The sequence below is a fragment of the Sus scrofa genome, chromosome 9 (genome assembly GCF_054392235.1).
Source record: "Sus scrofa isolate SSC_HxYL_T2T_F1_AM1 chromosome 9, Sscrofa_HxYL_maternal_Yorkshire_Landrace_v2.0, whole genome shotgun sequence".
NCBI lineage: Eukaryota > Metazoa > Chordata > Mammalia > Artiodactyla > Suidae > Sus > Sus scrofa.
Window position 1 is genome coordinate 32,870,737 of NC_139391.1, and position 26,910 is coordinate 32,897,646.

The 26,910-nt window shown below is 40.0% G+C and overlaps 1 protein-coding gene across 8 annotated transcripts in view; it reads left to right on the forward strand.

Annotated features, from left to right (window-relative positions):
* Window positions 1-14,474: 14,474 nt before the first annotated feature.
* Window positions 14,475-26,910, forward strand: part of YAP1 (Yes1 associated transcriptional regulator) — a 114,025-nt gene continuing 101,589 nt past the window's right edge. For all 8 annotated transcript variants that reach the window (XM_084975826.1, XM_084975830.1, XM_084975828.1 and 5 more), the window contains exons 1-2: window positions 14,475-15,232; window positions 18,024-18,274. In XM_084975826.1, coding sequence (XP_084831952.1) covers window positions 14,909-15,232; window positions 18,024-18,274 — 575 coding nt within the window. In that variant the 5' untranslated portion in view covers window positions 14,475-14,908. The remainder of the gene's footprint in view (window positions 15,233-18,023; window positions 18,275-26,910) is intronic.

The window sequence follows — 26,910 nt, forward strand, 5'->3', positions numbered from 1 at the left end:
TCTCCTTCATAGGTTATTGTGAAAATTATGTAAATTTGTATATATATATATATGGTTCAGAATGGTGCCAAGCACATCGTTTAAGCATTCATGCATTTTGGGTCTTTTCATTCTCCATGCAGGAAATATTTATTTACTTATTTTAATTTTTTTATTTAATGATTTTTTTTCCATTATAGCTGGTTTATAGTGTTCTGTCAATTTTCTACTGTACAGCAAGGTGACCCAGTCACATATCCACAGATACATTCCTTTTTCTCACATTATTATGCTCCATCATTAGTGACTAGATATAGTTCCCAGTGCAATACAACAGGATCTCACTGCTTCGCCATTCCAAAGGCAATAGTTTGCATCTGTGAACCCTAAATTCCCAGTCCATCCTGCTCCATCCCCCACGGCAACCACAAACCTATTCTCCATGTCCATGATTTTCTTTTCTGTGGAAAGGTTCATTTGTGCTGCATATTATATTCCAGATATGTGATACCATATGGTATTTGTCTTTCTCTTTCTGACTTACTTCACTTAGTATGAGAGTTTCTAGTTCCTTCCATGTTGCTGCAAATGAAATTATTTTGTTCTTTTTTATGGCTGAGTAGTATTCCATTGTGTATATATACCACATCTTCTTAATCCATTCATCTGTCAGTGGACATTTAGGTTGTTTCCATGTCTTGGCTATTGTGAATACTGTTCATGCAGGAAATATTTAAAAACCAGGAGCTAAACTGTCTGTATAATAATGTAAAATGGTGTCTTCCTTAAGGTCATAATTGCTTTTCTATAGATTATACCATTGTTAATTTGATCAGACATCCTGTAAGAGATGGAAACATTGGGGTTTTTTCTTCTTTCTCTGGGCCACAGAGAAGATAGAGGACCTAAAATTGTACTCCAAGCATTTCTTTGGCAGCATTATGCATACTTAGAATTTTTTTTTTTTTTTTTTTTTTTGCTTTTTAGGGCCGCACCTGTAGCATATGGGAGTTCCCAGACTAGCGGTCAAATCAGAGCTACAGCCGACAGCCACAGCCACAGCAATGTAGGATCCAAGCTGCATCTCTGACCTACACCAGAGCTCAGGAATGCTGGATACCTGACCCACTGAGTGAGGCCTGGGACGGAACCCGCACCCTCATGGATACTAGCCAGATTCATTTCCACTGAGCCACAACAGGATCTCCCACATACTTAGAATTATTTTCTCAACTATTTGTAATAATTTATTTAATGTCTGTCTTAAAAACAGGAACTGTGTCTATTTGGTTCATCTCCAATACCTAGCACAGTGCCTGGCACTTACCTGGCACTCAATATCTGTTCCCCAAGTGAGTCCACTTGCTAGAAAGAAACTGGCCCTTGAAGTGTGACCGCAGGTGTGGAGAGAGAGGAAGTGGGAAAAGGTAGACAACTAAGGTCTGCAAATATAAGTAGTGCAAGAGTTTCTCTAACTATCCCTAAGGCTTTTGTAAAATTTTGCAAACTGCTATAATCTTGATTTAGCTGAACTGTGTGGGATTAGATATGTAGCCTCAGAACATGCCTTTGGACAAAGTTGTCCCTGGAGAACAGCAGCAGCCTGTGAAACCAACTTTGAAAGAGCAAGCTGTGATCAACTGAGGGTGGAGGGTTTTTCTGAGGTCAAAAACTGACCTTGAAGGAGTTCCCATTGTGGCACAGTGGAAACGAATCTGATTAGGAACCATGAGGTTGTGGGTTCGATCTCTGGCCTCACTCAGTGGGTTAAGGATCTGGCATTGCTGTGAGCTGTGGTGTAGGCCACAGCTACAGCTTGAATTTGACCCCTAACCTGGGAACCTCCATATGCCACAGGTGCGGGCCTAAAAAAAAGACAAAAACAAAAACAAACAAACAAACAAAACCTGACCATGGAGACAAATGACAACAGAATGGTTTGGAGGGATTTGAGAGCATTCTTCAGAAATTTTGAAAATTACTTAAGGAGAGAAGGCTCACAGAATTATAATTTGGACATTCAAAAAAGGCTTAGGCCAAAGATAAGAGAACTTGAGAATCTTAGGGCCCATGAGCAAAAAAATGAATACGGAGGCATAGAAACACAAGGTGGCTTGGGGAGGACATACATGCATCTGATTAGTTGGAACTGAGGGGTTCTGTCCAGGAGTTCTGGGCAGTAACACAGGGGAGACAGATTAATGGGATCTTAGTCACTGAGGGCTATGGTTACAAGGCTGAGAAAGTGGGTGATGTATAGGAGTTTTTGAAGACTTTTGAGCAGGAAAGTAGCATCATGAAAATGATATTCTGAAAAGATTAGTCTGGCGGTGGTAAGTTGGGGTGAAGAAAGTCCAAGGTCTAGTGATTAAATAGAAGAATACATGAATTGTCAAAGCACAAAATTGAGAGTGGTCTGAGTTAACAGCAATGGAAACCTTTCTGGGCATCATCACGATGTATTCTGTGCTCATTAGAAAAAAAATCAAATATGGCCCCCCTAAAAAGGTTAGTTATTGGGTGAATTATGAAGTGTTGAGTGTTTGAGGTACTAAGAACTAGGAAGTGGAAATAGTAGTAGGAAGCTGTGGTCAGAGAGGGGAAATCCCTTTTCTGCCTGTCATTCCTGTTCCAGCCTGTGCTCAACCAACTTTGGTCCTTAAAACTTAGAAAACCTAGGTCTGAAGTTTCTGCAAAATGACTGAAGGCTTCTCAGTCATCCAATTGTTCAAGTGTTTGTTAAGAAGTAATATCCTTCATCCTTCCACAAATATTTATTGATTACCTACTATGTGCTAGGTGGGTGCTTTGCAGGTACTGCAGAAACAGTGATGAATAAAAAAGACAAAAATGTCTATATTTGGGAGTTTACATTCTAGGGCCTATGACTCTTGTTAGATGCAATGAGAGAGAGAAATACCCAGCTACTCTTAAGAAACTTGAAATTTTTTTGGAAACATGACACACTCAATTTTTAATTTTTTTCAATGTGATGGATGTGAAATGGTATTTATTGTTTTAGTTGTTTGACTTTTTCTTAATGAGGTAAAGCATTATTTTGTATATTTCCTTGAACATATATCGATTCTACTGGGCAACTTCATAGTCAGGAAACACTACTGTTCTCTACTTCTCTGGTTTAAAAAAAAGGAAAAAAATAGACGAAAACAGAAGAACAAAGGAAAGAATAAAAGACAAGGAAGTGTGCTGTATCTTACAATAAAAGCTGCCTTAATTAGCACTAAAAAGCTGCATTTAGTGCCACATTTAGCAGTGTCCAACTGGCAAACTCTAGCAGCTGGTCTATCTGATATCCTCTAATGTAAGTCTTCAATCTCCAGACTTGGCACACATGTCGAAGTTCATTGGGATAGGCAGGCTAAACTGGGTTTCAGTAAAGTTGAAACCTACCATTCCTGTTTATCTTTTTTTTTTTTTAAGAAAAAAAAGTAAATCACTGGGCTAAGAATCTGTAAATTATTTTTCTTATTTTTTTGTCATTAGAAAGATATGTGAGAGAAATAGTAGAATAGAAACCACTTATAACATTATAAATTAACTTTAATGCAGCCAAATTTTAGATCAGGCATCACCCCTTATCCCCTTAACATGTTATAGCGTAAAATACTTATTCTGCTTGAAACTACTACTTCCTACATATAAAATAAATATTACTTCATACAATGTAAAACGTACCACTGAAGTTCTTAGGGAACCTAGAGAGATTGGAGTCAAGGACAATCCACAAGGAAAGGCCTCCTTGAGAAAGGAATTGAGGCACATTTTAAAAGGATTATCATGGATTGGCTTAGGAAAGGAAAGAGTTCTAGGCAGAGAGGATGTTGCAGGCTGTGGTATAGAAAGTACATGTGGGATTACAAATTTATTTGAATAGAGCAGCAGATATGCTGAGAAAACTAGATCATTTATCTAATGTCCGCTGTGCGCCAGGCACAATGATAAGCCTGGGAACACAACGATAAACAAAATACAAAATCACTGTTTCCAAAAACATACACTCTAGTGACCAGAAATATATTAAAATATATAAATTAATTATAAATTATGATTTTTCTAGGAAATAAATTAATAGTGGTTAGTCTGATAATGTTCTCAGATAAAATACAGCAAATATGAAGGCCCTGGGTGGAAATGAGTTTTGTGTATTCTATGAATTAACAGAAATCATTGTGAATGGAGCATAAGAGGCAAGAAAGAGTGACATGAGTTGAAATTGGGAAAATAGAAAGACAGATCATGTATATCATATTAGCCAATGAAGTGGCTTATTTAATGGTAATACAGTGAGAAACTACTGTAAGTTTTTTAAAAAAGGGAATGATGTACTTTTTCAAAAGATCACCATGGCTATTGAATGATAAATGGATTGAGAAGATGTGGGGAAACTATTACCTCTGTCTAGTGATAAATTAAGGTAGTTTGGGCAAGGATGGTTTTGGTGAAGATGGTGGGTTACGGGCTTAGTTTTGTCCTTCCCAAAGCTCATGTGTTGATGTCCTAACCCTCAGTACCTCAGAATATGACTTCGTTTGGAGATAAGGCCTTTATAGAGATAGTTGAGATAACATGAGGTCACCTTTATGGGCCCTAATCCAATATGACTAGCATCCTTATAAAAAGAGATGGTGGTGGTTCTTTTGTGGCACAGTGGATTAAGTATCTGGGGTTGTGACTGCAGTGGCTTGGGTCACTGCTGTGGCATGGATTTGATCCCTGGCCCAAGAACTACATGCCATGGCAGGGCCAAAAAAAAAGAAGAGATTAGGATACAGACTCCAAATGAAGTCTGTGTGAAGACTCCAGAAGAAAGCCATCTACAAGCCAACGAGAGAAAGCTCAGGAGAAACCACCCTTGATGACACCTTGTTTTTGAACTTCTAGCCTCCAGAACTGTGGGAAGGTAAATTTCTGCTGGTTAAGCCGCACAGTCTGGGGCACTTTGTTATAGCAGGAGAGAAGTGGATATATTCCAGCTGATTTTTTGAAGGGGACCCAAGATTGACATTAACTTGCTATTGTATTGAATTGGGGGATGAAAATTAGAGAAGACAAGAATGACTCAATTTCCTGGTTTTAGGACTTTTAGAAAAAAAATCTATTTAAAATATTTAGCAAGAGGAGTTCCCATGGTGGCGCAGTGGTTAATGAATCCGACTAGGAACCATGAGGTTGCGGGTTCAATCCCTGCCCTTGCTCAGTGGGTTAAGCATCCGGCGTTGCCGTGAGCTGTGGTGTTGTAGGTCACAGATGCGGCTTGGATCTGGAGTTGCTGTGGCTCTGGTGTAGGTTGGCAGCTACAGCTCCGATTGGACCCCTAGCCTGGGAACCTCCATATGCTGCGGTGAGCAGCCCTAGAAAAGGCAAAAAGACAAATAAAATAAAATATTTAGTAAGAAACAATCTTATGAAATAAAAGGACAATAGTGATTGAAGGTCTTGAAATCTAGAAAGAAAAATGGGAATAAATTAAATGAGACAGTATATGGGGGAGTAAAGCTATACGCAAATGTAAGTAGTTGACTATAGCACAGTTACCGTTAGTGTATGATACGCAATAGGAATCTACTACAGTTTTGAGTAGGAGATCAAGAGTGAAATGGCCCTTGAGAGAAATGAGTTTCAAATCATAGAAGATTGATGGGATCAGGAAAGGCCAAATGTAGCCTAGGCAACCAGCCAGGAATTGGCTGCAGGAATTGAGGTGTGAGCTGAGAAGTGTCTGATGTCTCTGAAAAATCAAAGGGACGGAAGACATTTCAGTGAACATTCAGTGCATTCAGTAAATGCACATTTGCCTACAGATACAGTGGACCCTTGAACAACACAAGTTTGAACTGATTGGGTCCACTCACATACAGATTTCTTTCACTAAATATACACTATGGTACCACATGATCCAAGGTTGGTTGAATCCTCGGATGCAAAACCAAGGGCCAAGTGTAAAGTTACATGTGGATTTTTGGACTGTGGGGAGGGTTGGCAACCTTACCTTTGCATTGTTCAAGAGTCAACTGTATATATTAAATAACTGGAGACCAGAGGGAGATGTCACTAACCCACCTGCCATTTTCTAAATAGGCAATCCTACCTAAAATTATTTTCTTCAAACCTTCTGGGGGTCAGGATCCATGCCTCACACAATACTTTGTACAAAAACTTAATAAATGTTGTAGCTAGGATAAGTAATCTCTTATATTTTGCCTTTTTAAAAGAGAGTAGTATGGTGGGCTATCTCTGGACCAGAGCCAGAACCCTGGCTCTGTCACGCAAGAGCGGTATAGCTTTGGGCAAGTCACTTACCCAGTGCTATCCAGTAGAACTTCCTGTGACGAGGGGAATGCTCCGTATCTGTTCTGTCTAGTACTGGGGCTGCTAGCCACATGTGCAGCTACTGAGCACCTGAAATGTGGCTGGTGTGATTAAGGACTTGAATTTTCTATTTTAATAAGCGGCTAGTAGCTGCCGTAGTGGATGGTGCAGATTAACTTCTCAAGACCACAGATTCTTTTTATGTAAAAGGAGGGAGTTGGACTGAGTGACCTTCTTGGCCTTTTAGTTCTAAAATGCCATCATTCTAATTCAGCCTAAAAATTCATGTGCACATCATAAGCGTTCAAATTTTAACATCCTAAAACAAAATGTGTTTCCAAAGAACAAATTATACACTTTTACACATGAAAAACATGTAAATAATGATCTTCACAAATTTTAATCAATTGTGTATAAATGATGTTTTGGGCATTGTATAGCATATAGTGGGACATTAACAGCTGGAGAAGAACATAGGGTACTTGGAGAAGAGTCAGGACTGCAAGGAGATTAAAGAGTTGAAAAACAAGACATTGAGTAAAGGTTAAGAAACTGGGATTGTTTAGGAAAAAATACTAACAGGAGGCTTAATAAATATATTCAAGTATGAAGTGTTGTTAGAGATGGTATCCAGATGTTCTCCATTAGAACACTAGAAATGTAAGTTAAAGAGGAAATAAGTTAGATATTAAGAGGCACATTCAGAATTTGGTTTGTTAAATTCTCAAAAGAAATTTAGACTTCAGTTGTTTTTAAAACATTTTCATGCTGTATGTCATGTTGAAGATATGCAAATGTCAAAATAATAGTCATAGAATGCTAAAACTATAGGCAAGTTGAAATCACTGCTTAATAGATCATTTTAAATAGGATCATTGTCAACTTTTAGGTAAGATTCAAGACATCCATCACTTTTTGAGATCCTTTACAATGTGAATCAGTTACCAAATAAGTAGATTTTTTTTCAATTATCAAATAATATAAATAGAGATAATTCTAGAACAAATGATGAACTTAAAGGGATAGTTATCTATAAACTGTACAGCATGGCGTTTACAAGCATGATATTTAATAATTTATAGAATAAAAACAATGTGAAATACAGAGTAGTAGTTCTCTACACTACTCTACACAGGATTGTTAAAACTCAGATTACTGTATCTCCAGAGTTTCTGTTTCAATAAGTTTGGGTTATGGCCTGAGCATTTATGTTTTTAACAAATATAAAATTTTATATTTTACATTTTACACTTTCAGTGATGCTGATACTGCTGGTTTGGGGCCCACACCTTGAGAACAATTGACAGAGAATATAATATATTTAGTATTTTCAGAGGACACCTTTCCATTTTTAGCAAATTTAGAAAAGTATAGTAAACGATGAGACTAGTAGCCTTTACTTTCAAGCCTGGATGTGGAAAGCACAAGCCTGAACTTGACAACCTGTGTTGCCTACAGCATTTTCCATTATATGCCCCACTTGTTTCTGCCCTAAGTCTGAAGGGCATCATATGCCAACATTCTTCACATCCAGCTCTCAGAACAATCTTTAATTTCTCCCACATGGAAAACTTTAGCTATATTTTAGAAGAAAAAGAGATATGATTTAAAATGATTTTTTACTCCAATATATATGACATTATGTTAAAAAAGAAGCCTGTTAATCAAAATACATCTATAGTGGTAAAATAGGAAAATTTTATACATTTGAAAGGAACAGTCTTTCTGTAATAGGCCTGTCATGTCCTCCAGCACAAAAGAACTGAGCAATTTCCCTGTGCCCCCAACCTTTTCTTGAAGGTTGTTATACCTTGGTGTATTATTTATTAGTTTAGGCAACAAGCTCATCCAGATAGTAATCTGGGTAGAGTTGCTCATAAATATTTTTTCTGCTATCAGGGAAAAGTGTCCACTATACAACCAATGTCAGAGGAGGCCATTGAAATGAATGAAAATTTGGCATTATACAAAGTATTGTCACATACTGTGGCTTATCTTTTTCTAACCCTAGCTTCCTATCCCAACTGATACTGTGGTGACTAAACAGGGGCGAATGTTATTCTGATTTTTAAAATAATTATTTGCATATAGATGTCCATTTTTAAAGTACTTTAAAACTTCCTGTTCCCTAAAATTGGTAAATAAATAACGCTTTGAGATCTTGCTTATCTTTCTTATTTTCTTAGGCTTATCATAGCTGAAACTATGAAAAAATCCAGACTAGCACCATTTATTGTCACATTTCTCAAAATAATGTATCCTGAATTAAGAAAGTTCCCCAGGAGTGGCAGCACATACCCTTTGGCTGAGTATATAGCTTTGCAGTAACCTGTCTTTAAGTATCCATCTGTGTGCTAAATCCCTTTTCCAGTTCTCCTTATATCTGTTCAATAATAAGATCAGGGAGTTCCCTTGTAGTACAGAGGCTTAAGGATCCAGCAATGATACTGCTGTGGCATGGGTTTGATCCCTGGCCCAGGAACTTCTGCATGCTGCAGAGTTGGCCAAAAATAAAAAATAAACAATAAAACATCAGTAACTCGTACTAGTTTTAGAATTTTTTTTCAAAGAAGTGGGTAGTGGAGTTCCCGACATAGCTCAGTGGAAATGAATCTGACTAGCATCCATGGCACGCAAGCTCAATCCCTGATCTCAGTCAGTGGGTTAAGGATTAGGCACTGCCGCAAGGTCACAGACACAGCTCAGATGTGGTGTGGCTGTGGCTGTGGCTGTGTCGTAAGCCACAGCTGCAGCTCTGATTCGACCCCCAATCCTAGGAACTTCCATATTCACTTCCGCATGCCACAGGTGTGGCCCCCTGCAAAAAAATTAAAAAAAATAAAAACCAAACTGTAGATTCAAATTCAGCTCCACCATCTACTAGCAGTACAACTTTGGGCATATTATTTAATCTGTGCTTGATTTCCTTACCTGTAAGAGGTTAGTTTTTAACTTTAATTTTTAACTTAAAAGACTTTTTTTTTTTTTTTTTTTTTCTTTTTAGGGCTGTACCTGCAGCATATGGAGGTTCCCAGGCTAGGGGGCAAATCGGAGCTACTACTGCCAGTCTACACTACAGCCGCAGCCACACAGGATTCAAGCCATGTCTTTGACCTATACCACAGCTCACAGCAATGCCAGATCCTTAACCCACTGAGCAAGGCCAGGGATCAAACCCATAACCTCATGGTTCCTAGTCGGATTCGTTAACCACTGCGCCACGACGGGAACTCCTAAAAGACTTTTTATAAGAATTAAATGAGGGAGTTCCCATTGTGGCGCAGTGGTTAACGAATCCGACTAGGAACCATGAGGTCGCGGGTTCGGTCCCTGCCCTTGCTCAGTGGGTTAACGATCCGGCATTGCCGTGAGCTGTGGTGTAGGTCACAGACGCGGCTCGGATCCCGCGTTGCTGTGGCTCTGGCGTAGGCCGGTGGCTACAGCTCCGATTCAACCCCTAGCCTGGGAACCTCCATATGCCGCGGAAGCGGCCCAAGAGATAGCAACAACAACAACAACAAACAACAACAACAAAAAAAAAAAAAGACAAAAAAAAAAAAAAAAAAGAATTAAATGAGATACTCTATTTAAAGTACTTAGCACAATATCTGACATAATGTTAACTGTTGCTTTCATTTCATTTGAAAATTTAGGCAAATTCATTAGCATTTCTTAAATGTTGTTAAGTAGTAAAGGTATATGATATAGAAACATCTGGTCTGTGAAGACTGAATTGTCAAAATTGGAATCATGGCAGCAAACCCATACCTTTAGTTTTGAGCTCTGAAATCTCTCCTTACCCCTCTCCTCTCCTTTTCTATATTTATTGAGCACCTATTGTTAAGTGGTGCTGGCATGGGAATAAAGAGATGGGAAATAAGGTTGAGAAAGTACCCAGGGTGGTGTTGGGGACACAGAAACATTAAAAAGAAGTGGTAGCTGGATTCTGTGAGAGCCCAGAGGAGAAGCCTCCTACCTACTGTGGGGTGGAGACCAGTGAGAAGGGGAGAACCAGGAAGACTTCCCATTAGAGAAATCTTGCAAATTGAGAACCAAGGAAAATCAGATGAAAGGGGGAGTAAGGGAGTTCCAAACAGCAAGAATATCATCTGCAGAGACCAAAGGGTGAGAGAAAAAAATGGCTTTTTCAAGTGGAAATACACCTGGAGTTGGGCAGCAGGCTTTCAAAGATGTGAAAGAAAATTAACACACATTAATAACTGGTCAGATATAAGTGATGGTAAGAGGGAGGTGATTAAGAGGACATTCCATTTTCCAGCTTGAATAAGTGGGTAGATCCTGATGCCATTAACTGAGATGGTGAATCAGAGGAGGATGTGTCTTGGGAGGGTGTGTGTGTGTTAGGAGGAGGAGGGTAGGGGTAAAGAGTTCAGCTTTAGATGTGTTGAGTCAAAGGACAGATGAACAAAAGATGAGGAAGTGAAGAATAGGCATGTGGGCTGCTCTTTCCAAAAGTCTACCTGTGGTAGGAAGGACTTTTATACAAGATGTATACATATTTCTGAAGCTTTGTGGTGGCCTCCACTTCCCTGAGCAGCTGGAGGTGATATGATTTTCTGAAGAGCAGGGGGATGATGAATAAACATGATAAGGAGAGTGGTAAAGTTTAGACTATCATATGAGTGAGAAGCTGACTATGGACACAAGGAAAAATGGTCAGAGGTTATAGATATGGAGGGGCATCAAACTACCAGCCTGTGAAATTACCTCTATTTGCCCCCAGGAACCTGGGTGCCAAGCTAGGCTTTCCAGAGGCTGGGAGTGGGAGAGGGCTGCACACTTTCTCTTTTCAAGCCCCTAGGATACTCCAGCATGCTGGAATGCCAAGAGAGGGTTATAAAATCAGTGTATGTTTCAAATGCTTACGCTTAGGAAATTAATAACTTTTACAATCATTTCAATGCAGTATAATTATGCTCTTCAGATAATTACTGAATTTACTTAAAATATTAATTTATAATGCATTACAGACAGGTGCCATTTGGTACTAGACAGGGTTTAAATTCTACAGTGAATGCTTTCTTATAATCGCATAGGTATATCTGTGGGATGATAGTATAACTTTATTTAGCATGTCAAAAGCTTTGACTGAAGCTTTTAATGAACGTGGGACTCAGGTCCCCATAAACCTCAAGTGTTGGAGTGGAAAAGACAGATGACTGGATTAATCCAGTTTAATGGATACAGTTCATTGGAATACATGGGACAATAGAATTGAGGGCACAGATGATTATGAGAGGTTGAATGAGTTATGATTTCTAAACTGAATTGGAAAAGAAGTGAAAACAGGAGTGATAGGTTGGTAGAAAAGAGAGGTTAATAATAAATGAGGTGCAAGTAATTATGAGAATAATATAGTTTGATTTCACAACTGGAGTATTTCTGGATGATAGCAAGGTGTGGACATAGACACACATAGCTAAAGTGAAGTGGAGAAAAGGGTCTATTGTAGTTGAGAGGGCAAGTCATTGTAAGGCTAATGCTCTCAGATAGTGATCTACATGGACATTGAAAATGATCCAGGATAACATGGATCTTCGTATGAAGAAGGCAACTCCCTACATCAAGTTTCCTTAGATTGATCATTGCCCTAAAAGTGGGGCTGAAGAAGGAAAGGGTGGACAAAGGGTTGAATATGTATTATTTTTATTCCTTACTAACCTGTAACTGAATTTTTTTTTTTTTTTTAAATAAGGCCACACCCGAGGCATGTGGAAGTTCCCAGGCTAGGGGTTGAATTGGAGCTGCAGCTGCAGCTGCAGGCCTACACCACAGCCACAGCAACGCCAGATCCAAGCTGCATCTGTGACCTATGCCACAGCTTGTGGCAACTCGGATCTTTAACCTGCTGAGCAAGGCCAGGGATCAAACCTGCATCCTCGTGAATATTGGTCGGGTTCATTACCGCTGAGCCACAACAGGAACTCCTGAAATTTTATACATGAACAGTCAATTACAAAATCTTGGTTGATACTACAGAGGAGCTTATGGAATATAAAATCACTCCAAACAGCCTTTAAATCCACTTATCAAAGTAATTTTGTTCTCAATTGAATAGTAGGTGAAACAATAGTGAACAAAGCAACCACTGCTGTACCCTAAACCCTTTAATTATAGTGTTCATGGTAATAAATACTCTAGTAAAGGGACAGCTTCCATTATAATCCCAGGTTTTCAGTCACTGTGGATCTTAAAGTTTTGTTTTTTTTTTTTTTACTTCCGGTTGAAAATTTTAATGCATGGTTTCTGCCCAAAGCCTTTGTCTGTGTGAATTAATTATTGGATGTGAGAGGAAGGGGTTAATTACTGGATGTGAGTGGTCCCTGGGGGTCACTGCCGCAAAGGAGAGGCCATGCCACTACCTGTGAAGAAACCCATGAACATGAGACAACACAGATAGCTGACATTTATGCAGATCTCAACACAAAAGCCAAAAACTGGGCCAAGTGCTTACTCTATGTCCATTGACTCATTTTATTGTCTGAACTTATGAAGTAGGTGTCATTATCCATGATCTTGATATTAAAGAAATAAAAGAATAGGAAAAAACTTGTCCAGTGTCACAGTGCTAGTAAATGATGGAACTGGGATCTGAAAAATCTCTGTAACTCCAGAACCTATACATTCGTGGTTAAATATACTTGACATTTGGGGATGGGGTAAGGGATAAATATAAGCAGCAGTCATGGGCATCATGGAGGTAGATCCCTTTCTTCAGTCAAAACTGGGTCCAGAGTAGTTGATTAGAATATTGCCTTAAAATCTTGAGGGTCTGAAGTCTTTTTCCCCGGCAACATCAAGTGATGAAGATCCTTCCTCAGAATTATCCAGGGCATGTCCTGGCTGGAGGAAGAGGTAATTATTATTATTGTTATTTTGCTCAGGGGACCTTTTCTTGCTTAATTCTATTTATACATCTGTTTGACTAGCATTGCAGACAAAATCATTAAAACAGGAAGCTAGTTTTCTTCAGAATGAACTAGTGGATTTAAAAATCAGAATGTTGCATAACCCTTAGAATACTCTAAAAACATTGGATTGCTTAAATGGACACATAGTAAGGTGTGTGAACTATATCTCAGTAAAGTGGCTTTTTAAAAAATCAGAATGTATGAATTTAAAAAGTCTCATTGCTTCTGAGTGATTTCAAATGGACTCCTTGCATTTATTAACACTGCCACAAAGAGAACCAGGTGCGTGGGGTGAGCTTCTCACCTGTTCATTTCTTACTGCTTACCGAGTCCGTGCTTGTGCCAGGCACAGGGATAACAAAGAGGTAGGCGCCTATCCCTTGGAGGATGAATGACAGGTACACAGATGACCGCTTATAACCCAAATTAAGCTTTTTTTTTTTTTTTTTTTTTTTTTTTGCGTTGAGGTTTTCATAACTCTGCTGCAAGTTTGAGCACTAAAAAAAGTTTTCACTTTTTAAACAGGCAATTTTTTTGTTTAGTAAATTACCTTGTCACAGATCTGGTCTTCGAGCTTCAAATTACAGTAATCGTTTACTCCATTCAAGTGTGTTTTGCATATTAATAAGTTAAAAAAATCAAGTCGTTAAAAAAAAGGACCCTTATTAAAATCAGTGTCTGTTACAGGTACCATTGTGCTCCAATCTAGTCCTGAGGCTTTGAGCCCATACTGACACTCGAGTTGGTCAAGTAGAGCTAACGCGGGGAGGGTTTAAGTGGATTTACACGTCCTCTCTAGACTTCTCTCGGCCTTAGCTGTTTCGCATCTACGAAGCCTTTCAACCTTTCCCGGGGACTGGCGGGGAACGGGCCGCGCCGGGCGGGAGGACTTCCTGCGGCCAAGGGCGGCCGCGTTCCCCGCAGAGACCAAACTCCAACCCAGTCTAGACCCAACATTCGTCGTCGGGCCAGCCGCCCTCCTGGTGCGGATCCCCAGGCACGCTCCCGGCCCCGGCCCGAAGCCCGGTAGAGTCCAGGCCGGCGGGCGGGCTAGTCACGTGCGGCCGGGAGGGGCGTTGGAGGCCCAGAGTCTGCAGGAATGTAGTTAACTTGCTGGGGAAAGTTTCCCTCCGCGGCCGGCCACAGATTCGGTGCGGGCGGGCGCGCAGAGGAAGGAAGAGCCGCGAGGAGGCGGAGCCGCGCGCGGCTCGGGCGGGCGGTTCTCTCAACTTTAGTTTTGGCGTCCGAGGCAAGTTTCTGTCTCAGTCGGGCGCAGCCGCCGCCGGGGAAAAGAAAGGGAGGAAGGAAGGAACACGAAAAGGAAATAAGAGAGAAAGGGGGAGGGGAAAGGCAACTAGCTGTCCGGCATCCGTCAGGGGAGTGAAGGAAAAAAGTTCTCGGGCGCTGCAGGTTCGGGTCTCTGGCAGCCCCTCCCGAGGCTCAGCCGCCGGACCAGTGGAGCCGGGGCGCAGGGCGGGGGCAGAGGCGCCGGGGCGGGGGATGCGGGGCCGCGGCGCAGCCCCCCGGCCCTGAGAGCGAGGCGAACGCCGCTCCCGCCTCTGGCCCACTGCCCTTGCCGCTTCTCCCCTCTCGACCCGTCGAGCCGGGGCGCCCGGGTGGAGCCGTTGCCCGCCTAGTCTGGGTGCGCGTCGGGGGAGGCAGAAACCATGGATCCCGGGCAGCAGCAGCCGCCGCCTCAACCAGCCCCCCAGGGCCAAGGGCAGCCGCCTGCGCAGCCCCCCCAGGGGCAGGGCCCGCCGTCCGGGCCGGGGCAGCCGGCACCCCCGGGGTCCCAAGCGGCGACGCAGGCCCCCCCCGCCGGACACCAGATCGTGCACGTTCGGGGGGACTCGGAGACCGACCTGGAGGCGCTTTTCAACGCCGTCATGAACCCCAAGACGGCCAACGTGCCCCAGACCGTGCCCATGAGGCTCCGGAAGCTGCCTGACTCCTTCTTCAAGCCACCGGAGCCCAAATCCCACTCCCGACAGGTAACCTCGCCGCCCCTCACCCCACTTCCCCGTCGGCGGGCCCCAAGCCCGGGGGCGCTCGGGAGCGGCGGCCGCCAGTCCTAGCCGGCGGTGGGGGGGTTCCGGGAGCGCTAGCGGTGGCGGGACGGGGGCTCGCGGAGAGCCAGAGGGACCGGAGACGCCCGCCCGGCCGCGGCTCCCCACTTCTCCCAGAGTCCGGGGCCGAGATTTGTTTTTCCCCTCGGAGTTTCTCTGCGGTTGCTGCCCCGGGGGGCGTGCTTTTCCCTTTCCTTTCTTTCTTTCTTCCTGGGGTTCCCGGGAGGTTGGCGGGAGTGGCGGGGGAGGTGGGGAGGAAGGAAGGGGGTGGGGAGAGTCGGCCCGGGCCACGGTGGGCTTGCACAATGCGCGCGCCTCCGCGCGCTCCGCACCTTCGCTCCCGCCGCCGCCGCCGCCGCCGCGGGCCCGGGAAGGGGGAGGGGGGCCTCTGGCATCTGTGTGTGGGTGAGCTGCCAGCGGCGGCCGAGTTTGTGAAGTTGAGCCCTGGGCCCCCTTTCCTTCGGGGCCTCTCGGTCCACTTCAGTCTCCTGGGGAGTCAAATAATTGTTCTCTTGTTTTCCAGTGTTGATTAGGGGTGGGGGTTGAACTAGTCCATTTAGTTTCTCGCTCTTTCTCCCCCTCCCCCTCCCGAAAGCATTTATTTTCCTCGCGGCCCCGGCGCTTTCTGAATACAGGATCCAGACTTTCCTGGAAGTTGTTTATGGAGTTAGTGCTTTCACCCCTGCCCTTCCCTTGCGCCTTGGAACTCAGGCAGCCTCACTCTTATCAAACCTAGTAGGTTCACGTGTTGGCTTCCCAATTGCAGACTATTATTTACAGTCTGCTGAAATGCTTTTAAATTAGCCACATCTGCACGTTGCGCAGGACCTGAGTTGTGCTTACAGTGCCTAGGTTTTAACACAAGCCTTTGATAATGCACTGCAGGTTGACTCATAGGCCGAGTCCTGCCTGGTTCAACTGTGATTAGAAGTTAATGTTTGGGAAGCGATGACTAATTCGAGGCTCGCCATTGCTTTGTAATTCTCACTGAGGATATGAACATGGCTGTTCCACATACACAGCATTCGATAATTTTGACAACTTGATCTAACATTGAAGTGAAACTATTATTGAAAGTGTTAACATTCTGAACGGTCCCAGTAGATTTGTTTAGTGTAGGTTTTTCTTTCTTTCCTTCCTTACTTTTTTTTTTTTCTTTAAAGAGAACTTGCTTCAGGCTAAACTTCAGCATAAGAACTTTGCCCAAAAGTTAATTGGTTTTCCAAATACTGCAGTGTAGTTAGTCCACTCGGCTGTAACTTGAGTGGAAAGAACAGTTATCGCCCCCACTCCCTTCGCCCCTCCTATTTGCAGGCCTGTGGTACGTTCTCTTGCCGCAGACCAAGGGGTTTTGGAACTTAGAAAAACTGCCTTAACCTGCTGGCAAAAACTTGGGTTAAGGAGTCGGGAGGAAAAAACAATTTAGGTGCTTGCCCTAAATAGTTCAATTTGAAAGGTGTAGACTAAGGTATGCTTTTTTCTCTTATCCCTGGAAATGAGCTTCTGGACTCATGGGCAAAAATGGATGTTGGCATTGCACCTCACAGTCTAGTTACAGCTATGCTGCTAGTTACTTAATATGTTTTGAGAGTATAATACTCAGAGGAGATTGTATTCCGAATTTTGTGGTGTCTATAAGCCAAAAAGACGTGCAGCTGAAAAGTGTACTTACTCTTCATGTAAATAATTGCACAAGAATAATAGCGGTTTATAGATTCATTCTGTTTATAATCCCCTGTAGTTTTTTTTGTTTTAATGAGTTTTTTTAATCGTGTTGTGCATCTATAAGTTTGACTTTTATTTCTACTAATAATTTCTGATTCAAATTTATTCTGATTGGAAACTCAGAATGTACATGATTTAACATCAAGGCATAAATGCCTCTGCTGATTGCTTCCAGTCTATATCACTCTAAGAAATTCTAACTTTTGGTAATCAAGCCCTAACTCTAATCAAGGAATTTAAATAGCTATACTAACTTATGAATAGTACAAATGTGGATTGTAAATACTATTGCCCACAAATTATTGGATATAAATTCATTCATGTCCTCATTTTTTCATCATGAAAATAAGCTCTTTTACAAGTGAGAAAATTTGAGGCTCAGAGAATCAGATACTCAGTGTCACACTAGCCAGCTTGGATAGAACCCTGATCTTTGGAGTCTTGAGTGCAGAATTTTTTCTGCTGTTACACAGCTGTAAATAATGTAAGCATGCAAATTAAGTGATGTTACAGTTGAATTCTTGACGTCTTTATCATTTAGATATATATATATAAATGGTTAGGTATTCATTCATTAGGTGGCTTTTAAGAACATATGGATGGTTTTGGATCTTTTGTATTCGTTAAAAGTTATGTTAATTTTGGTGGTTGCTTTATTGATGACATTTGTCCGTAATGGGGGAAAAAAATGACTACCATCATATGTTTAGGGCTTGGCTTGGGAAAAATATTACTTAAAACCTAGTTTAAAGCATAGTTATATCCCTTGGGTTTTGTTTATACCCAGAACATTTTAGAATTTGGAAAAGCACTCATACTGTCTTGGCCTTTACATAAGCAAAGTATCCATCTGCAAATCTATATACCTCTTTGTCAAATACTAAATGCTGAAATTTGTCTTTGGTATTTAGAGTTTCACTGCAACCAAATATCTAAGGAATTTAAAGTGAAAACAATTTTTAAGAAATTTTCATTTTAATATTCCTAATAGGCCAGTACTGATGCAGGCACTGCAGGGGCCCTGACTCCACAGCATGTTCGAGCTCATTCCTCTCCAGCTTCCCTGCAGCTGGGAGCCATATCTCCTGGGACACTGACCCCCACTGGAGTAGTCTCTGGCCCAGCAGCTACGCCCACTGCTCAACACCTTCGACAGTCTTCTTTTGAGATACCTGATGATGTACCTCTGCCAGCGGGCTGGGAGATGGCCAAAACATCTTCTGGTCAGAGATACTTCTTAAAGTAAGTGAAAATAATGATGGGTGATGGTTTTCTGAGGGGGAAAAAAAAAACCTATTTTGGAAAACATAGGTGGTACCAAAATATAAAATGTCATTTGCTTTTATATTTTACTTAATATTTACATCAAGCTCAGTTATGTCTTCTGTAACTTTTTTTTCAGTTTAATAAGACCTAAATACCTTTTTTGGATAATAGTTTAAAAGCTTTATTGATGCCTCGTTCATAGCCTTTTAATAATCTTTTGTGCCAACTTTGGATATATGTTTCAAACCTATTAATTAACTTAGCTCATAAGGAAAGAATCCCATGAAAAATTTCTAATTGTGAGAATTATGGGTTTGGTATAGTTATATGAAATATGTATGGCACTACTTTATAAACAAACATTTTACTGGCAGAAGGAACTATAAGTGGGACTTACCTAGGAATTTAATTTTATAGTATTTTAGGTTGTAAAACAACAAGCCATTTACCTGCAGTTTGATGTGACTTATCAGTTTGTTTTTCCCCAAAAATGTAATGAGAAGTATGAGTTTTCAGGCTTGTTGTCCAGTAGTTCTTTGGCAGACTCCTTTCAAGTTAACAGATCTTGAAAACAGAATCCCTCTTCTCTGAGAAAACAGAAACAAGGCTATTGGGTTATTTGTTTTCATCAGCTTTATTTTTTGGGTATTTAACAAGATGGCAAAATTTCATTAAAGCTAAAAGGATCAAAATAGAATTTTGTTCCCTCTCACTGTGAAACTATAGGTAAGACCTTAATATTTTTATTTGGCTTGTTTGATTAAGTATATACAAAAAGTTTTCTAAAAGTAATTATAGACCAAAGTTGATGTTTTCAAAGACTTGCTTACTTAGTACTATTTGATCATGTTGAGATAATAAAGGAAAAAACAATCCAGGTTTTGATTGAGATCTGTCTTGACATTCTATTACTAAGGCAAATGTAACCTTCATTGATTAGATTAGATAATAAATTGGTGATACAGTTCTTTTGTGTGTCTTAGTATTTTATATTGATTGTCTTTCAGGGCAGATTTTTTCTTTGCAGTGTAAGATCCAGTTTTGTGACAAGCTTATTTAGTAGGAGAGAAGAGGAAAAAGTCTGATCTTGAAAAGTTTCTATAGTTTTTTGCCTTCTTTCCTGCAACTTTTTTCTTTTTAAAATTCATTTTCTGGTATCCTGGTATCCATTTCAAAGGGTCAGGTTTCAACCAGAACAATAAAGGGCCTGAGACTGGAAAGTACACACAAGTCTGGCAAACTCATCTGCATGAGCAAGATCATTTGTTCTCAAGCAGACATCCAGAGTAAATGATTGAAAGAGCTTCTAGCTGTGAGGGATGTGTCTTGAAGGGAAAAGGAGTGGAAACAAACCAGGTTGTTAGGAAAAAGAAAGGCTGTACTTTTTTGAACCTCTCCCTGCTGGGTCACATGCTGACCTGGGGAGATTTTTAAACAGCTTAATAGCCGGCTTGCCTCTCTTCTTTGGTTGATGTTATAGCTAAAAGTATGTGATTAAAGAGCAACATTTATGCTTCTCTCTTAGTCTTTTGTATTTTGTAATACTGCTTCTAGGTGACATCTGTCTACATTTTCATTATTTTGAATGATCATTTTGTTTTGACCTGAAATAATTTATTCTTAAAAGTTTCTAGTGGTTCTTCCTTGGAGAAGTTTCTCTCAAAGATGGATTAATGAAGGGTACACACACACCCCCCCCCCCCCCGACTCCAGATACTCTGCTCCAGTGGGCCTGTAGCAAAGGTAAAAGAGGACAAAATGATATGAAAATCATGCCATATGAGTAGTGGTTTCAGGAGTGGAGAAGCTTACCTGGAAAAGAAAAAACTGGGAAGAAGAGAGATATAAACATGATTATTCTTAAAGATTTTTGAGGGACAACACATGGAAGTAAAATTAGGTTTATTAGCTGATAAGAACCATGAAGATTTTTTGACTCCAAGGAATAATTTTCTCAAATCAGACCTTCAGAAATAGAAGGGTTTTTCCTGATAGATGGATCTCAGTAAAAGCAGACAAAGTCATGGAATAGTTGGTACCTGTCAGGAACTGTAGAGAGGGCCCCTGTGCATTTAATGTGGAGGATGGATGTGGGCTTATAAAACTTCATAATATTCTAAGGGATCTGCTTTATGAGCAGTGTGCAGTTTGGAGAAAAATTATGAAAAGATTAGTTCACATCCAGTTGTTAGCCATTTCCATGATGTGTGACATGTGTGTTGTCATAAAGAATTTATTTTTGTGTACTGCACAGGTGAATGAGATTAGCATTGGTCCTGACTATGAATCAAAGAAGATGATGATAAATGAAGCATGTGGAGCCAAGTTGTTATCATCAGGGTCCATTTTGTTCTAGTTTTCATATTTTAAAGTCAGGCTTTCCTTGCGGTCAGTACTTAACATATTTTCTTCATGTGTCTAAAGAAGGTGCTTATTATTAGCTAGATGTAGAATGAAGATTTAAATTAGTTGGTGATTTTACAAGCATTTCAACAATGAAAGGTGTGTCTTACAATATACACTTTTTTAGATACTTGTTGGAACTGACTTTTAAGTTACAAAGTACATAATATATTGAGATTTATAATTGGCATAAAGAAACCTGACCATAAGTAGTCCAAACATGCAAACTTGATTGAAAACTTAGAAAAGTTGACTGTGGAAACAACTGATTGTTTTTCTTGTGATGATTAATGAATGAGTTTGAAGTCAGTTGGCCCATCCTATAGTTTCAAGGCAGTACAACTACTAAAGGATTATAGGCAGGCAATTATTGAAATTTTTAAAGCTCTGCCTCCATCAGTGAGATTTTCAGAAGAAGATTTGTAGCCTAGGTTGGCAAGTGATAAGGTGGCAGTGTAGTACTAGCTACGACACATGTTCAGGCTCTGGTATGATTGTGGGGGTATTTTTTAAAAGTCTGTATATTGGGTATAACATTTCTTCTGTTGAGTTTGCTATTTAAAACTAATTTCATAATACATTATGTATTGAGCTTTATTTTAAAAGAATTATTTTATTGCTCTGAGAATTATTGCCTTCTTCATCTGTCTTATAGTTTTCCTACAGGAAATAGTTCTTCAAGTAGTTGGTCGACAACTTCCTATTTCTTTATAGACTGCTGAATAACTTCCTGAATTAGTATTCTGTAATATCTCTGGTTACAAGGAGTGTTCTTACTTCTTAGGTTTATTTTATTGACTCCGATGCCTTGTAACTATTACCACATACAAAGAACTTCTTGTGTAAAATGTACCACATAGGACCTTATAATTTAAGAACTCTCATCCAGTGATTTTAAAAGTGTGTAGATTTGCATTGTTTTAATGATCTAATTTTTAAAAGGGCATTTTGTTTCATTTCTGTTACCATTTTTGGAATAACTGGTCTCAGTGTTTTTAGTCCTTGAAGATTCAAGGTTTCTTGTGGCTGTGATTTTATTAAAAGTTAGGTTGAGTATCTTGATCCACAGTTTAAAAAGGCATTTTTTCCAGAGATTTTCAACATTCTACAGCATATAACTTAGTCAGTATTCCAACATTAAGTGAACTTGCCTTACAGATGTTATTAATTGCTATAAATGATTTGATTCTTTTTTTGGGGGGGGGGCCACATATCTTGTTTCAGAAGTGAAAGCTCCACTGCCTTAATTAAAGCTTCTTCAGACATGTATCAGTTAAAGGAGAGGAATTAAACTGTTTCTTCTTATAATAATTTGATCTTGTTTCTTCTCCCAAACACTTGCCCAGTAAAAGACTCTGAACACATACAGTGTATATTGTTACCATAATAGAGTAGATGTTTTTAAAAGGAATGGTTTCATAGAGAGTAAGGCTATATTTTGTTCTTGGTTTCTTCCTATATCAAGTGTAGCCCAAATGATTTCTCTTTAAAAATGAAAAGCTTATGATATTGCCCTTAACTGTTGGTTAAACTGCAACCCCCCCAAAAAAAACTGAAAAAAAAAAAAAAAACAAAAAAAAAAACCCCAAAAAACCCAATTCGTAAATTGTTGAAATTGCAATCAGAAAATATTTGCCTAATATAACATTGTCAGTTATACTTAAGTTTTAAAAGTGAATGTTTTTAATTGCAACAAACTCAATTAGCTGAAAGATGGTAGGCAAATTATCTTTAAAAAATGTTTCTCCACCAAAGCCTCATGGTTACTATTAAGAAAAAGGCCTGGAGGATATTTGAATAGTTAAAAGTTTAAAACCAAAGTATTTACCTAACAGAGAGTTTCCATTGTGACTCAGTGGTGACGAACCCGACTTAGTGTCCGTGAGGACACAGGTTCTATCCCTGGCCTTGCCCAGTGGCTTAAAGATCCGTGAGCTGTGGTGTAGGCCAGCAGCTACAGCTCCAATTAGATCCCCAGCTTGGGAACATATGTCATGGATGTAGCCCTAAAAAGACAATAAATAAATAAAATTAAAATATAAAAAAATCCAAAATATTTCCCTAACTGAGGGAAGGGCCATGCCTAAGTTTGTCTTGCTGATTGAGGCTGAGTAGAGAGAGAAGATTAAAGAATGCCCTCAGCTCTCTGAAAAAAATGCTTGCTTGTGCTCAGTGGGTGGGCACTCCACTCTGGGAAGAAGAATGGCCTGCAGTGCCACAGTGATTTAGGCAGAAAAATGCCGGTGAAACTGTTGAATATGGTGGCAGGGAAAAAAAAAAAAAAAAAAAAGAAACAGTTGGAAGATAGTGGATGTGACGGTAAATAGAAGATACAGATTAGTTTATTCCTTGGAAAAACAATGAGTTTTTTAGTGCGAACTCTAGAAAGGCATTTAGTTAACAAACTAAATGCTTAATTGCAACAAACTCAATTAGCTGAAAGGTGGTAGGCATATTATCTTTAAAAAATAGTGTTCAAGAAATAGTTCTCCCCCAAAGCCTCATGGTTTCTATTAAGAAAAAAGCCTAGGTAGTAATTGAATAGTTGAAACTTAAAAAAGTTTTTGAAACCCTGAGATCAGTTCTCATTAGTAATGTAGAGAAATAAGTTTTACTTTAGAGTTGGAGAAATAACGTAAATTAGCATTCTAAAATAGTAATGTTAGCATGACCATAAACTGCATTTACCTTAGGCCTTTGGGAAGAGGTAAACTCTAAACCTGACCTTTTAGTTATCAAAATAAGTAGTGAAGTTGAAGCTTAGTGCAAATCAAAGTGAAGTCATTTTAAAAATCAGTTGTAAAGATTTAGGATTATTCAAACTTAATTTGCTCCCTTCAGTAATAGCATAATTTAGCCATTAATTATGGCTTGAGAGTTTAATAGTAGTGGAGTAGCATTCTATAAAGGAGGGTCTTAAAGAGCTGTATGGTTCTTTATGGTTACTAAGTGGTGGCAGTTTTTACAAAAAACGGCTTCTAAACTCTAGGAACTTCAAGACGTGAAGGGGACATTGTTTTTATCGAAGAGGAATTGTTTCATGGTTCTGGTTGCTCCTGTACTGTAGTACTAAGTTTCCTGGGAATAAGTACTGCCACCATGGAAGCACTTTTATTTGCGTAGGGCCTGACCCCTCCTAAAAGTAAACACGTTTGGGATAAATCACAGTGTGTTGTTTTTGTTTTTTTTTTTTCCTTCCTTTTACTATTTTATACAAGAAAAAGTGGTCAGTGGTTTAATTCTTATTTCGCTTTTAGTATGAGAAGAATCATAGTCTTCAACACATCAAATGATAAGATGTTCCTCTGAATAATGTTGGAAATTACCAAAATGCAAATAGGGGTATCTATTAAAAATATTGCCATTTTCTTCCACCAGATGTTTTCAGTGCTTTATTTGTGGTTAGTCCTATTACTTACCTGTTTTCACTTCAGTGTGCTTCTTTTTCTCTTCACCTGCCAGGTAATGTTAGTCAATAGACATCAAATTTTTTAGCTGGGTCTTGATTGGAGGGCAGTGAGGGTACATTTTGTTAAAAGCGCCTTCCTCTTGAAATTGCTTACTTAATGTTAGGAAATTTTTGTTTAAAAAGGTTTAAAGTAAGTTTGACCAATAAATATACTTTTAGAGAATGTCATTTTTGATACATGCATGAAAACTTATAATAGACTAGTTGATCTGGACTTGAGCACAGTGGCTTTCTTCGTTCAGAGTGCTACTTCGTGCTTTTACACAATGAATGTGGATTTAGGAGTTTGTTTGAAATTTAACTTTTTTGTATCATAAAGCGACTGACTGTAATATGAAGCAGGGTTTGGTGAAGCAACTAAACCCTATCATCTAGGAAGTGGGGATAAGAGGTGGATTTTTCTTCTTTTTTGTACAAGCATGAATGTGAGGTTCTTTTGTTTTATGTTTATAAAATTATCCTTCCTTCATTTCTTCCCCCGTGTATCTGATTTTGCAGATTTTTGAATGAGGTGTATGCTTTTTATTATAAAAATAACGCATGTTCATTAGAAAGAATTGGAAAATTCAAAAAAGGAGAAAGTATGGGAGGAGGCACCTAGATTCTGCAAAGGAGAGAGATGTTTGAAGATACTTGTTTTTATTATAGTCCCATCTATAAACACCTATTTTGAAATTTAATTTTTAGGGGAATAACATGTACGTAGATTTAGAAAATCCCTTAGTGCTATAAGGGTTATAAAGAAAAAAAGCAGTTCTGACCCCCTTTTCTTTCTTTCGCACTCATTCGTTCATTCATTCGTTCGTTCATTCTTTTTATGGCTGAACTGGTGCCATATGGAGGTTCCAGGCTGGGGGTCAAATCAGAACTGCAGCTGCGGGCCTCCACCACAGCCACAGCAACGCAGGATCCAAGCTTGCGTCTGAGATGTACACCACAGCTCATGGCAATGCTGGATCCTTCACCCACTTATCTAGGCCAGGGATTGAACCTTCGTCCTCGTGGATCCTGATTGGGTTCATTAACTGCTGAGCCATGAAGGGAACTCCCTGACCCCCTTTTCTTTATCTCCAGCTTGCATTCTCCAGAGGTAAAAACACTTCCAGTGCCTTTGAGATTTCCTCCCTCCCCTTATAAAAATTCCGCTGCGCTACTACTTTAAAAATTTTCTGCATCCCCTAAAATCAAAATTTTAGGATCCTAAATTTACTAAATCCTAAAATTTTAGGATTTAATCCCTAAATTAAAATTTCCTTAATCTTTCCAGTGTAATTACTGTAACTTTTTTGTTAAGTATTCTTACATTGTTATGACTCTTTAGGGTTTGCCTGCAGCTGAACTGTAAAATATGATTTTCTGAACAACTTTGGTATTTTCTTGGAACTGTTAATTACTTTGTTTTTTCATTTGTAATTGTGTTGCTTTTTTGGCCCCTTGGAGACATCCCTGAGTCCTTTGTCTTCCTGCTCTGGGCTAGATTGGTTACTCTCAGCTTGCTTCAGAGTTGTCTGTCACTGGGAGTTGTCTGTCACTGGGACTTCCCTTCAGTCTGATCTTGGCAAGTCCTTGCATTACTCTTTTTGGTTGGATACCCTATTTATTGCTTTTCTCTTTCTTGATTTGTGCACTCTCAGAGTTGGCTCATCCCTCAGGAGTTTGTTGAGAAAAAGGGTGCATGATTGGTAACTGCATTGAGATTTTTAGGTCTAAAAATATCTTTATCTGTAGGCATTTGATGGCAGTTCTATTTTAGAATTCAAGATTGAGTTATTTTCCCTTGGAGGTTTTTTGTTTGTGTTTTTTTTTTTTTTTCTTTTGCTTTTTAGGGCGGCATGCATGGCATATGGAGGTTCCCAGGCTACGGGTCCAATCAGAGTTGTAGCCTCCAGTCTGTGCCATAGCCACAGTAACTGGGGATCCGAGCTGCATCTGAGACCTAAACCACAGCTCACACATCGCTGGGTCCCCCACCCACTGAGTTAGGCCAGGGTTTGAACCCGAGTCCTCATGGATACTAGTGGGATTTGTTTCCACTGAGCCAGAACAGGAACTCCTTCCCTTGGAGTTTTGAAGGCAATGCTCCATTTTATTCTAGCCTCTTTTTTTTTTTTTTTTGGCTGCCCTTGTGGCATATGGAAGTTTCCTGGCCAGTAATCCAACTTGTGCCTCAGCAGCAATCTGAGCCACTGCAGAGACAATGCCAGATCCTTAACCCATTGTGCCACAGCAGGAACTCCTATTCTAGCTGCTGCTGCTACCTTTTTTTTTCCTTTTCATGGCTGCACCTGCAGCACATGGAAGTTCCAGGGCTAGGGGCGGAATTATAGCTGCTTCTGGTCTACATCACAGCCACATCAGTGCAAGATCCAAGCCACATCTGTGATCTACTGTGCTAATGCCAGATCCTTAACCCAACTTAGTGAGGTCAGGAATTGAACCCGCATCCTCCCAGACGCTGTGTTGGGTTCTTAACCCTCTGTGCCACAATGGGAGCTCCTATTTTTTTTTTTTTTTTTTTTGCCATATTCTAGCTTCTCGATGAACAGTTAAACTTAATTTGCTTACTTTGAGAATTTTAGAATCTTTTCCTTTATCTTTGGTTGCGGGGGAGGTCTTAAATTTCATGATATGTTTTGGTATGTACCTTTTAAACAATTCATTGTAAAGATTGAATTGTTTGGAAACTCAGCCATCAATGTGAGTGATGCCCCTTAAAGTTTTGCAGTGTAGTTGCCCTAAC